General features: G+C 41.7%; 1 protein-coding gene across 1 annotated transcript in view; it reads right to left on the reverse strand.

The window, feature by feature from the left end:
- The window catches only part of RELN (reelin), a 479,029-nt gene that overhangs the window by 138,038 nt on the left and 327,801 nt on the right, over positions 1–13,190 (reverse strand). Inside the window, exons 22-23 of the mRNA XM_025214714.1 lie at positions 11,276–11,388; positions 1,039–1,176 (exon numbers count right to left, since the gene is read on the reverse strand). Of these exons, the coding sequence (XP_025070499.1) occupies positions 1,039–1,176; positions 11,276–11,388 (251 nt within the window). The remainder of the gene's footprint in view (positions 1–1,038; positions 1,177–11,275; positions 11,389–13,190) is intronic.

The following is a 13,190-nucleotide window of genomic DNA, read 5'->3' on the forward strand; positions in this document are numbered from 1 at the left end:
AAATAACAGTGCCTTTTGCCTTTGGCACAGATGGATCTTAGTTTTATCCCTGTCATAGTCAGAAAATTCTGGTCATGGTATGGAACACAGTAATAATACTGAAGTCCCATAGTGGTCATGATTTATTTTTTTTAAAACTGTACAATTTTCTAACATTTTCAATGTGATAAAATGAGTTGGCTCTGGAGTTTTTTTTTCTATACAGGCTACCTATTACTTAAAAAAAAAAAATCACTGTTTCTATTACTTTCCTTGATTAATTTAAAAATATGTCAATCACTGTTGTGTCTAAATGACCCCTGGCTAAATCCCTGAGGTGAGAGACACAAACATTAAGGAAACTCAGTCTGATACTAGCTTCTAAATAGCTCCCACCCTGGAGTTCATTCTGACATTGTGGGCATCTTTATATGCGCTCGGGGAATGTGGGGGTGGTGCTTTAATTAGTGCCCACAACTTCTCATGTATTCTCATGCTTCAAAATGGTGGCAGGGCTGCTTTAACTAAACCTCATTCGACGAGCTTTAGTTAAAGGCCCCCCACTACCATTTTGAAGCATGGGATGCTGAATACAGGAGACGTGGAGACTGCTAGAGAACACTGATTAGCACGCTCCAGCAGACTTGATTAATCAAGTCTGCTCCAACACGCTGTAATTACAGCGTGTTGGAGCAGCGACCCTGCACATCTACAGGCACCCTATGGGACTGGCTGGATAACTTAGCTCCCTGGCTATACCTCTAAGGAAAGGGCAGGCAGGTAAGGATGGAGTGGCTGCAGTTCCAGAGGCTTCATGGGAGATTCTTCATAGCAGAGATCTAGCGCATACTTTATTTCATTGTTTCCATGGACTGGAACAATAGGCTGTTAATCTGGCCGTGAATTCTAACTCGCATACTATTTAATGTATTTATTTTGATTCAAAACAGAAGCAAAGATACCTTCTTGTTCTACATTATACTGTCACTATTCACTTATTAAATAAAACCTTATCACCAGAGTAACTATTTCCGAGGGAAATTGAAATGAATGCTGTACCTGCATATGCCATGGTCACACCAGCCATGCCCACTGCACATATTGGGACACTGCTGACCTATGTAGATGTTGTCTAAAGCCCACTCATCTTGGGCTGTATAGTAGCACTGGCTCCAACGGAAACGGGTAGCACTGGACCTTAAAAAGAGTAACAGTGTTTTTAACTGTTGCTTGGCACAAGTCTATGGGAGAAGATGAAATGTAATTAAACAGAAACACAGAATAAGCGAGTACCACAATCACGCTTCTGCTTCCAAAAGATTGATGTATGTTAAGGTAATTTTGTATTTTTTTCTAAATACAACATCTTTATGTTTGGGATAAAATGATGGACAGTTCAGTGATTAATGACATTTCTGACGAGTGTTACAGAGGTGCTTCAAGGGCTTTATGTTTCATAGAAACAAGTTCTTTAAAAAAAAGTAGAAAACCCTTATCCATGAAAAGGGATCAGGCTTCCATTCAACAGCATTTGGTGAAGAGAACAGGATACAAAACTAGAAAAAAGTGTATAGATTTTGAATTTAAGAGACTTTTCATTTCAAGCCTCAGCTAACAGCTTTAGTGGGTTGAATTTACATTGTGATATTGTTTGTCCTAGTGTCTATTCGACAAATAAAGAAAAAAAATCCTTTCAAATAACTTTTCTGAAATTTAAGAATTTTTCTTTATGTAATAATTGTTTCCAGTCATTTACAGTTGTTTCATATTTAATAGAGGCAGATATTTCATTTTGCTGAGATGATTTTAAATTACCTTAAGATAAAATTACTAATATTTTAAATAGTTTTTAGAGGCAGATCCATCTTACATACCACTTTTTTTTACTTTTCTTTTAAATGTTAGCACACTACTCATATATCATTTAAATGCCGGGGGTCCACCCCAACAAGCATGTGTGTGCAGCTTGTGGTGCCTGAAACCCGTTTGAGGTGCTGCAAACTGTACATGCTGCACATGCAGCCGTTCGCCACACTACTAATTTGCAGCATGGAAGTTTTTTTTGGTTAAAAAAATCACCACAAAAGGTGGCATGGCGCATGCAGCAGCAGTGCACACCTTCAGAAAGAGAGCCTGGCCAGCCAGAGCCATGCTCTGGCTGTTGGCCAGGCTCCAAATGGCCAGATCGCCACCACTACTGCCCCAGGAGGCCCCCGGGACCCCAAGTAAGGCTGCTGGCGCCAATACAGGTGCTGGCTCCAGCCTCCCCTACCCCACCCAGGGCAATTTGCTATGTGCCACAGCACGTGTGCAGGGGTGCACCTGGGGACAAACAGCAGTGGTGCAAATATGTGCCACTGCTATCTGTCTTGTGGGAAACGCATGCTCCTGCATGTGCATGCTTGTCAGGATATGCCTTGGAAGTACATGCAGCAAACAAAGGATGTAATCTTTCCTTCCCTGACCTAAGTTTTGTGATTAGTGCAGATGAAGGTTATTTGATTTTTCTGCCTGCTTAGCCCCTCTAGAGGCTGATCCATTATCTAGAGCAGGGGTGGTCAGCTTGCAGCATGTCTGCTACAAGTGGTACACAGTCAGCCTGTCTGGCACATGGAAGTCTTGGAGGGTGGAAGTCTTGGAGGGGGAAGAAAGCAGAGCAGCAGATTGGGCAGGGGAATGGAATCAAAGTGACACGTGAGGAGGGTATGGGACTCATTTGTGGTATGTATGCCAGAAAGGTGGCTCTCATTGATCTAGAGAAAAACTGCCAGTGTTTAGGGCATAAATAGATGTAATAACTGCACTGATATCAAAGTATAAAGATATAAGCTGCTACAATGTAACTGTCACATCTGCATGTTTCTGTACCATCCCAATATAGCAAAACCATTGCAACTTTAACACGTTTTCATTCAACAATTTATCTGTCCTGTACCATGGCAGAGGCAGGCAAATGTAACAGTTACATCATAGCAGTTGATACACATGGGAATGTTAGCTCTCCCTCCCCTTTTAACAAAGTTAGAAGGTCCATTTGTCTGTAGCCTCATTTACTGGCTCAGGTGAGAGTGGTCTGTGCAAAGGCTCTTTTCAACCCTGTTGATAACCCATCATGGTATTGGTACAATGCAATGTGATAGAATTTTGCAATGACCCAATAAGCAAATAAAAATTGTGAATTTCAGTATGTTTTTGGACTGTATTTTAGTATTTACCTGTACTTGCACAAAGAATAAGGGCCAAAATCAAATAAAATTCTCCTGTTTTGTTTTACTGTTGACTTCTTCATTTTACCATATCTTTTGTATTATCATACACCATGTGTGTTTTAATTTTGTGTAAACCGGTAGAATGGATAATACTGTATACGTTTAGCAAAAACTATAATTCTACAACATTAATTTTATTAGCTGTAACTTTTATTGCTCATTTTATTGTGCTATTTTGGCAAAACCTCCTCCTATACCAGTACTTACTTGATTACTAAATACATTAAAAACAGCTCAGCCTTAGTATCAGCATTTTTATTCAAATGATCTTTCCCTCCCATTCTAAATATCTACTTGTGATTTAAAAAATGTCATAGGTGTTGTTGCATTACACTTAGTTAATGAGCCTAGGCAGGTCTGCAGGTTAAATACTAGCGCTCCCTTAGGATGGAGGATATTGACAGGTTGGACCATAATAGCTATGAATGATTTACTGAAGCCCATCATGTTAATGATCTACACAGTAAGGACTCCCTAAGTATCCACAGTCAGAGCAGACTGTAAATAGTCACGGTTAGCATTTAACGTTGATTTTGTCAATATTCTAAAAATAATTCGGCATTGATTCCCTATCCTCACTGGTGTTTCTATAATTTACTGAAGTGCATGATGGAAAACCAAGAACCTGTTAAATAACGGTGCTGCTCAAGGCACCTTAGGGCACCAGTTCTCAACCTTTTGCACCTTACATCCCACCTATGTAAATCCAAAAAATCCTGGTCCCACTGGTTGACCAGCTGGGGGGGGAAATCCCCCCAGAGACCAGTTGAAGAGAGGAGGGGAGGTGGAGGTCCCCCAGAGGCTGATCAAAACATGTGAAAGTGAAACTGGCAGTCCCACCGTGGCACTTCCAGTTTCATTGCCACGACCCAAGTCCCACCTAGAGGACCTTCACATCCAACCAGTGGGATGCTTCCCACCAGTTGAGAAACCCTGCCTTAGGGAGTGTCTTTGCACTTCAGTCAGGTCACAATTTATCATGCCAAAAGAAGAACCATAACGTTGGTATTAGCTCATATTTTCATTAACAGAATAATAATACTGAAAAAATTACATACCATAAGAGGTTAATATGCTTTTAGAGACAAAAACTATGCCCCCCTCAAAATCTCCTCAAACAACACCTCTCACCATTGAAAACAAAAACCAAAGAAATCCACAGACAGAATTATTTAACTTTCAGCATTGCTCCAAGTCACAGGGATGGGAGTGTTATATCTGCATTCCCTTGCTTTAACCATGTCTGCAAAGAACTCAATTATACAATACTGGAGCCTGCAGGGGGCACTATCGACGGCTGAGAGGGCACATAGGCCGCTAACTTCCTCTGAAAGTCTCTTCAGTAAGCAGTAAGACCAGTTTCCTGTAACAAAAGTATCAAGGGGGTCTAGAGTAAGAGGCTATTCCTCCAACTGTCCAAGTCAGCTGTGCACACAGAGGGACCAACACATTATTGCACACACATGGCTCTGAAGTGGAAGTGAAACAGATTTCACCCCATCAGGCTTTCAATCACTCTATCTGGGTGTTGGGACTAGCAAGCCTACTGGGAACAATTTACACCTCTTTTTTGTGCAACGACTTCTGAGGAAATTTAATTGAGAAGATCCTCTACATTTTGTGCTGCAGCACCTCAGAGATGCTACTTGCTGTGCATCTGACCATGAACCACATGGTACTGGGGCTAGGGCCAATGGACTGTGCAAGAGATGCCTGGGCACCCTGCCAACAGTGACAGACCAACAGGTGCCTCTGTGTTGTATGCTAAGAAAACTGGCAGTCTGTATAAGCAGAAGCTTCTCTCACTCGCAGTGCATATCCTTCCTTTTGGGAAGAGAAGGGACCTCCTCTTCCATACAGAATATGGAGTAGAATTTACATTAGGTGCAACAAGTAGCTGGAGCAGGAACAACAGAGCTGAGTACAGATCGTCAAAAAGCCAGAAATGCAGCTACATGCTTACAGTGGCTCAGGCCTGAAGCTGGGGGGCACTAGAGCATACCTCCCTGCTCAGCTAGAGCAGACAGCAGGGACCAAGCCTAGCCCACCCGCCTTGCAAGGGGGAGGAGGGATTTGCAGGGGAGATACAAAGCATCCTGGGATGCTGGGGGACTGGGTTAACTTAAATCTGGAGGGGATCAGGGACAGAAGTTCAATAAATCAGATTAACCTCAATCAGTTAAGTGTGATACTACATTCATCCAGGTTTATCTTAAGCCATTTTCAGCCATTTTGGAAGTGATTTATATGCACTGAACTTAGGTTGTGTTACAGTTTGGAACTGGTTTCTGATCATGTATGCTGTTTTATGTGTAATTTCTGTCCCTAGCCCAGAAGGACAGAAGTGAGCCCTTGTTCTCATTTTCTGTTCTCAACTGGTGTACCAGCTTCAGCCATGGAACTGCATATAGTTAATGTTGCTGTATTATAGTTTAAGAGAACCACTTGTATTGAGCAATGGCATAAGATTTGTTACTTTTACTTACTGGGTTGAGCAGTTTACACCAGTGATTCTCAGTTAGGGTGTTATAGCACCCTGGAGTTCCTGGAGATCCTTTCAAGGGTGCCCTGGGGTGCTATGCAATGTTAGCACTGTTAGGTGTAAAAATACGATTCACAAGACAAAACCAGAGCTTTCAAATATGAATCCATATTGTTAAAAATATTCTGACCTGTTGTGGTGTTTTGTGTTCTTTGCAACAGAAATACTGTTCTATTATCTTTCCATAGTCAAAAACGAGTGAAAACTAAGAGTTGGCTTTTTCCAAGAGGTGCCTTGAGTCTGAGGGGTGCCTCACATCTAATGAGGGGTACCACAAATGTAAAAATGTTGAGAACCACTTATTTAGACCACGAGAAATGTGGGCAAAAACATTGTAGAGTATGTGAAACAGCCTGATCACCAGGTGTAGGGGCTGGGCAGCCATTTTTTTTCGAATTAAGCTTATTTTTCCCCCATCTGTTTATTAAAAAAAAAAAAGAACGCTTCTCAGCAGCATTCTGCTGAGGTCTCATCATGGTAGCTCTAACTGTCCTGCAACTGTGCTAACTTTATGTCATGGCAAAACAATGCAGTTTGGTTCCTCACCACAACATAGTGATAAATTGGAGAAAAGGGGCCATATGAATGTGAAAATGATCATCACATTGCACTGAATAATAAAAGCTATAACACATATTTAGAGTCCTGTCTGCAATAAGTATATTTAGGGTAAATTCTTGATTGCAAAAGCAGTAGTAAAAGCCTGTCTCCTCCCATATTTTTCGAAAGTTCTCCAAAGCTGTGCTATATCTTAAGGTAAAAACATCTTAGGAGGATTATTCTATTAAACATAGTAATCATAAGTCTTAAAAAGTTGTTTTAATTAAAACAAAAAGTATAAAAGGCTGAGTGTTGGCTGCATTTTTAGGGATAAGAAAGTTGTGTGAACAATCACCATTTGGCTAACTATAAACACAGGAAGTGAAATATCAAAAATGTAAACATATTTCTTTTTAAAAAAATGAGACACTTCCATTTATCACTTTTTTTCAAATTCTATTTGATTTTTTGCATGATTGGAAATGCTTCTGGAAGATAAATCAGATTTTAGCTTTCTTAATTACATTATACTTAAGTCTGGTTGATGTCAAATAGAAGGCACTGTTATAGCATTTAAAACAACAAAAGGAAATCAAACTGATTCCCAAATGTGGGAAAAGGTATTATAGACAAAACACTGTCCTTTCTCTTATATAATTTTTCTGTGACTCAAAATTAACATGCTGCTTTCTCCCCTGACATTGGGGAAACCTAAGGTGCCAATGCAAATTTGAGGCAGATAAAATTATATTTGCTACCTTCTGAGTTACTGTAATTACATTTACCCAATTATCCTGAAACACACATTCAGTCATTAGGTGTTGATTTGTTTATGAAGTCAGCAACTGACAGCTGTTTGTATCTCATTAAGGCCTGTTCATATGTAAATATCTCATAAAACTGAAATTAATTTTCATCAGGGTTAGAAATGTTCAATTCATGTACAATACAATTTCAGAGAGCAGGTGCATACATCTGATTTTTTTCCAATACAACTCACACCCACATTTTCTAACATAACAGATCTCAAATGACACAGGGATCTTGTAAACCCACATTTACTTGGATACACTATTTTACACATGCATATGTCAGTGTAAAAATACCAGAACATCCAAAAAGGCTTATACCTAGAATGCTCACTACAATAAAGGGGCATCAGCCCCATGCTAAGTATTCAACCACAGAACAGTCTTGCCTATTGTGCAGAGCTTGAGCAACACAGTGGTGCCTGCAAGAGTAACATGGTGAATGTTGAGATGACTCTTCCACCACAAATTGGTGGGAAAGCATCTGCACTGCGTGGCCACAGCTGTTACTTTTGTTTTTGAGCTGTCTTCTTTGTACAGGTGAATGCGAATCCACTGGTCCCCAAGTTAATGGCTATTCTCTAAAGTCGGAAGACAAGGAATACTTCCATGGTTCACAATGGATTTAAGGATTTGGTTTTAAATTAATACTAGACGTACTAGGTGTGCTGAATGTACTTACTGAACATGAGCATGAGGTCAAATTATTTTTGAAGGAATAATGATCATTGAATTATTTACAAATTAGGTCTATTAAGAGCTAAATAATGCCCTACCACAATCCAACCACAACTATGCAGGGTAGCAAGGGCACCTCTTCATAGACTGTATTACTGCTACTGAGCTTTTGTGTCTTGGTGTATGGAGTCCCCACTTATTTGCTGATTCCATGAACAAGCAGGTGAGGAGGGTTTAGCAGATTTGGAGCAGTTTGTATAATACTCTCATACCTCACACAGTGCCAGGAGAGCACAACACATGCAATAAAGGGCTGATGTAGCACACTGTCCCATGCAAGCAGAGAGGAAGTGCTGCTGAGGAAATGTGCCTGGGACAATTCCTCCAAGGGCTGCTCTCTGGGCTGTACGAGTTACACCCCCTTTAGCTGTGCCTATAGGCACAATGACATAGGAGATGGCCAAGATAACTAGCAGGTGGTTGTATTTTTTACTGCTCTATCACTTACCTGCAGTTAATTGTTTCCCATCTGCTCCATTCAAAGGAGAACTTAAGAAAATAGAATAAAAGATTTGCATATATTTGTTTTTAGGTGTGTAAGAGGCCCCAGTCTGTAATCTCCACTCAAGCAGCCTCATGCGAGTTAAGATGATAATTCTGGCAAGAATCTGGTCTGTCTTGTGCAGATGGGAAGGAGAAGAGTGCTGGGAGTCTTTCTTCCTTCAACTGCACCCGCTAATCAAGTGAGTTATGTACCTAGAATTCCTTTGAGCACTAGGCAGAGGCTCAGCAAACATGCCTATAAGCGCTCCATTGTTTTAATGGGATACAGTCATCTGCCTTTGCATACATGATGTAGCCGAAAAGTAGGCCCAGGGTTGGGGAGGGAAGGTTATGCTGCTTTATGGAGAACTGCAGAACTTACTCTTTAGCCATCCTCCTGAGCCATCTCCTTCTACAAGTCTGGAAGGCTCAAGAATGCTCCACAGCCAGTGCATCTTACACTGCTACTCTTTATAAAAGCAACTGTATTAATCTCATATGTGTTAAAACCAAGAAGGGAGGTGGTTATGTCCTAACTCTGCTCACTGATGAAAAAGGAGGGAAGAAAGGTAGTGACTGATAATAGCTTGGAGTCTCTCATTACTTTTTTGGTGGAGGGTATACTATCACTTCTCCCTTTGCTTTTGAATTTGAACACTTAACATCATGTCATAGTCATATTGAAAAAGTATTTAAGGGAGGAAGGAGTGTATAGTGGCAATCTGTATCATAAATACATACAAAATTCTGCTTCTAGAAGGAAGTCCCTTCAGACACAGACCAGCACATGAAATATTTATGATTTGTACATGGCATAAAAGAATGACTTGACTATTATTTCATCATGACTTTTCCCTTTAGACAGGTCTGGCAAATTAAAAATGCCATCCTATATGTCAAGGTAATCTAAAATACCTAAATGAAAAAACACCAAACAAATTAATTCCACTTATACAGTCTAAGAATCCTTGGGTGCCTTGAGATCCTTTCAAAGGTGCAGCAGGGTGCCACGCAGCGTTAGCACTGTTAGGTGTGTGAACACGATCCACAAGATAAAACCAGAGGGGGTGTCCCCACGAGTGGGAACGTGTGTTTCCTGGTGACAAATAGCAGTGGCACATATTTGTACTGCTGCTACTTGTCTCCAGGCATGCCCCTGCACACGTGCTTTGGTGCATGGCAAACTGCCCTGGGTGGGGTAGGGCTGGCCCCAGCAGCATTACATGGGGGCCTCCCGGGGCTGCAGTAGCAGTGATCTGGGTGCATGGGGCCTGGCTGGAGCTACTGCATGGCTCTGGCTGGCCAGGCTTTAGTTTCAGGCAGCCCATGCTGCTGCCATGTGCACTGCACTAAATTTTTCTGGCGCATGTGTTTTCAGATACAGGAATTTCCCGGTATCTAATTTTGCCGCCACGCTGCAAATATGCAGTGCAGCAAACAGATTAACATGTGCCGTGTGCATTTTGCGGCTCCTCAGAAAGCTTTGAGGTGCCACAGCTGCACATTCCCATTCACAGGGATGCAGCCAAAGATTTCAAATAGGAATCCATAGTATTAAAAACATTCTGACCTGTTGTGGTCTTTCTGAGTAGTTTGCAAGAGAAAAATTGCTATTATTTTTCCACAGTCAAAAAATAAGACAAAACTAAGCTGACATTTTCTGAGGGGTGCCTCAAGTCTGATAAGGTTTATAACATTGGTCTAATATAACAACTTTGACAGAATATACATCTCCTAAATTAATTTAAAAGCCACCTTATTTTGGAGCCTGCAAAGTGCTGAACTCCTCATGGTCGTTGCTGTTTGCCTAGGTAGGGATCTCACTGATTTATCAGCTGAGAGAATTCAGCACCTTGCAAGATCAGGCCCATCATCTTCAAACCCTCTGCATCACATCTATTGGAATTAAAGCTGGGATAGATTAATTTTTCTTATCTTTTTTTGTCCTAGTAATCAGTTGTTTGTCAAACATTATGACACTGGGTACTTCCTCACCTTTAATACTTTTCAAAAGTCTATCCCCCACCAAAGTTGTGTCTGAGACTCATGGAAGTGTTGATAGCAGGCTTTGCAATAATGGCACAGTATCTTGGAAAGGGGGATCATCAGAGAAAATGTGAAACAGGGAATGGGTGGCATTAGGCTATGGCAAATGCAGAAAAATGATAGAGAACCGAAAAAAAACCCCAATGAAAAATTAATCTACCCCAGCTTGAATTCTAATAGCTATGATGCAGAGGGTTTGAAAATAAGCAAGGTGTAATTTGAATTGAAATGAACGAGTAATTTTATTCTCAGATGAAGAAAGTGGTGAAGATTTATCAGATTTATGACAATCTGTTATTTTAATATTATAACAAAGTCTTTATAATAAATAATGGAATAAATCATTTAGTTGAAACAAATAAAGGTGTAAAGGCAGGCAGAACAATGATGGCAGGAAAAAGGAGGAGGGCAAGACTTTCTGGTAAGTTGTTTTTTTTTTTCAAGAGACCTCTGCCCTTGAAGACCTCTGCAGTAAAGGGGGAAAAAGAGGTTGGAACATTTTGGAATTATTAGTGCACATTTGAACAGGGCTTCAGGGAAATAAACAGTTATGAAAGAGCAAAAATATTATGATGAATGATTATTCAGTTTGTGGGGAGCCCTTTCTAAATAATTTAGATGCTGTTCCTGTAATGAGGTAGAAGGGGGTGTTGCTTCACTTAAATAAAACAAACACTGGCTGATCTTATCATTGCATCACAATCCAATCAAATTAGGAAGATATTTTGTGACAAAGTATCTGTATCTGAGCCAAACAGAAATGATTGCTTACTCAGGCATCCATTGCCTTGAGTAAGGTCTGCAAGGGATTTGGCTTTCCTTATGATATAAAGTTAGGTGAATAATCACATCCAAACACAATTTCTTACCAAGTTTTTTGTGGTAAAAGGACAGTGATTCTCCTCCACTGCGTGAATTCACTGGAGTGATAGATACTTGCAGATGTAAACTCCTGGCAGCTAGGCATACTTGGAAGGCATTCCTTAAAGTAAAACATTTCAACATTGGGTTAAATATGGAGACAGCATTAGCAGCCAAGTAGCTCTGGGAAGTGAAGGTTTCACCTTCAGTGAATCTGGAGGTTAAGTGGTCTAGATCAGGGGTTAGCAACTTTTTTGGGCAGAGTGCCAAAAAGCCCTGTAACTTCAACTTTCACTATGTTGGCACACCAGAGGCAGATGGCAGGGGATTCACAATCCTTGTAATGCAGTGCAGCCCTGGCCCCTTCCCTGCTGTCTGTCCTGAGGTGCAGTTGGATCTGCCACTGGCAAAGAGCTGGGGCAGGGCTCTGAGGACCCCATACAGCTGCTTGCATCCTCCCAGCTGCCTGCCACAGCCAGCCCTGGCTCTGGGTAGGCCCCTGCCACTGGTCATGGAGCCCAGGTTGCTTGCAGCAGGTGGAGGGCAGGTTGCAAGCAGCTGCATCAGGGTCCATGGAGCCATGGCTTGGCTCATTGCTTGTGATGGGTTTACCCATGCCTTGGGGCAGACAGTGGGGAAGGGGCTGGGGCTGTGCTGACCCCAGATCCTGGTCTAGATGTTACAGCAAAGAACTGGGAGGCAGAAGGATTTGGGGACGAGCCAAGACATTTCCTTCATAAATTAATAATAGTAATATAGAAGACCATATCACTCATTTGCAACAGGTCTGTTTAGGATTAGCCCTTTATAATGGTTTTTCTTTCATGTGGATGCCTAATGATATTTTTCAATGTCCACAATAGCATCTAATGCTGCTATTAGTATAAATCTACAAAAATCTCTTGATGCCCATGTGCTGTCCTGCTGCATTTGATTTTTCATATTCTCAAGACAGGTTGGTTCTCTATCTTCCTCCTCCTTTCTTGTAGTGGATGTAAATGTAATTCATTTTCTAGTTTCTCAAAGGTATAACGCCCAAATGCTTCAATGGCCTCTTTATTACCTTTTTAAGGAGGTAAATGCCTCGGTGGCCTCCTCATTACCCTTTTTAGTCCCTTTTCTGCAATACTTCTGTATTTATGTGCAGAACCATGTCCCAAACACCAGGGTGGGGTGCCACTGTCACTGTCACTAAAGTACTTGAATAATGTCTTCTAGACTGCATTTTATTTTCTTGTTTATACTTCCAGTTTTTTAGTTACTTCAGTCTACAGGTCCTGGATATTTGCCTAATTATTTTCTACCCATTACCACTTCCCCAACAGTTTTACTATTCATTGTTTTACAGCATCATTTTTTCCCTATTTTTCTATTTTATCCTTAATAGTCAAGGCAAATCATGCTCAACTTTTTTCCCCAGGGGGCTGGATAGGCAATGTCTGGTCTGTCCATGTGCCAGATCTGACTGGTGGTCCCAATCCAGTGCCTAGGGTGGGTGCAGTGGACACCATCTGGCTACAGGGAAGAAGGCAAAGGGCAGTTCAGCCCCAGCCTGGCCCTGCAGAGAAAAAGGGCTTGATCCAGCCCCACAGTGGAAGGGGCATGGCCTGACTCCAACCTAGGGGAGGTGGGGGAACAGAAGGGAGTGTGGCCTGGCCCCATGGTGGTAAGGGAGCGTGGCTCAGACCTGTTGGGGGAAGGGACCTGGCCCAGCTCTGACCCAGCCCCGGGGGAGGGAATGGGTGCGGCCCAGCCCAACCAGCTGTGCTGGGCTTGGGGTTGGGAATTTCGCAGGGGGGAGGATGGCCATATTAATGGCTACTGCTCCCCCACTGCCAAATTTCCTAATCCCTAGGGAGCTCTGTGGGTCAAATGTGATGGCTCTGTGAGCCACATATGGCCTATGGGCTCAGAGTTAAACAT

The sequence above is a fragment of the Alligator sinensis genome, unplaced genomic scaffold (assembly GCF_000455745.1).
Source record: "Alligator sinensis unplaced genomic scaffold, ASM45574v1 scaffold915_1, whole genome shotgun sequence".
Classification (NCBI taxonomy): domain Eukaryota; kingdom Metazoa; phylum Chordata; order Crocodylia; family Alligatoridae; genus Alligator; species Alligator sinensis.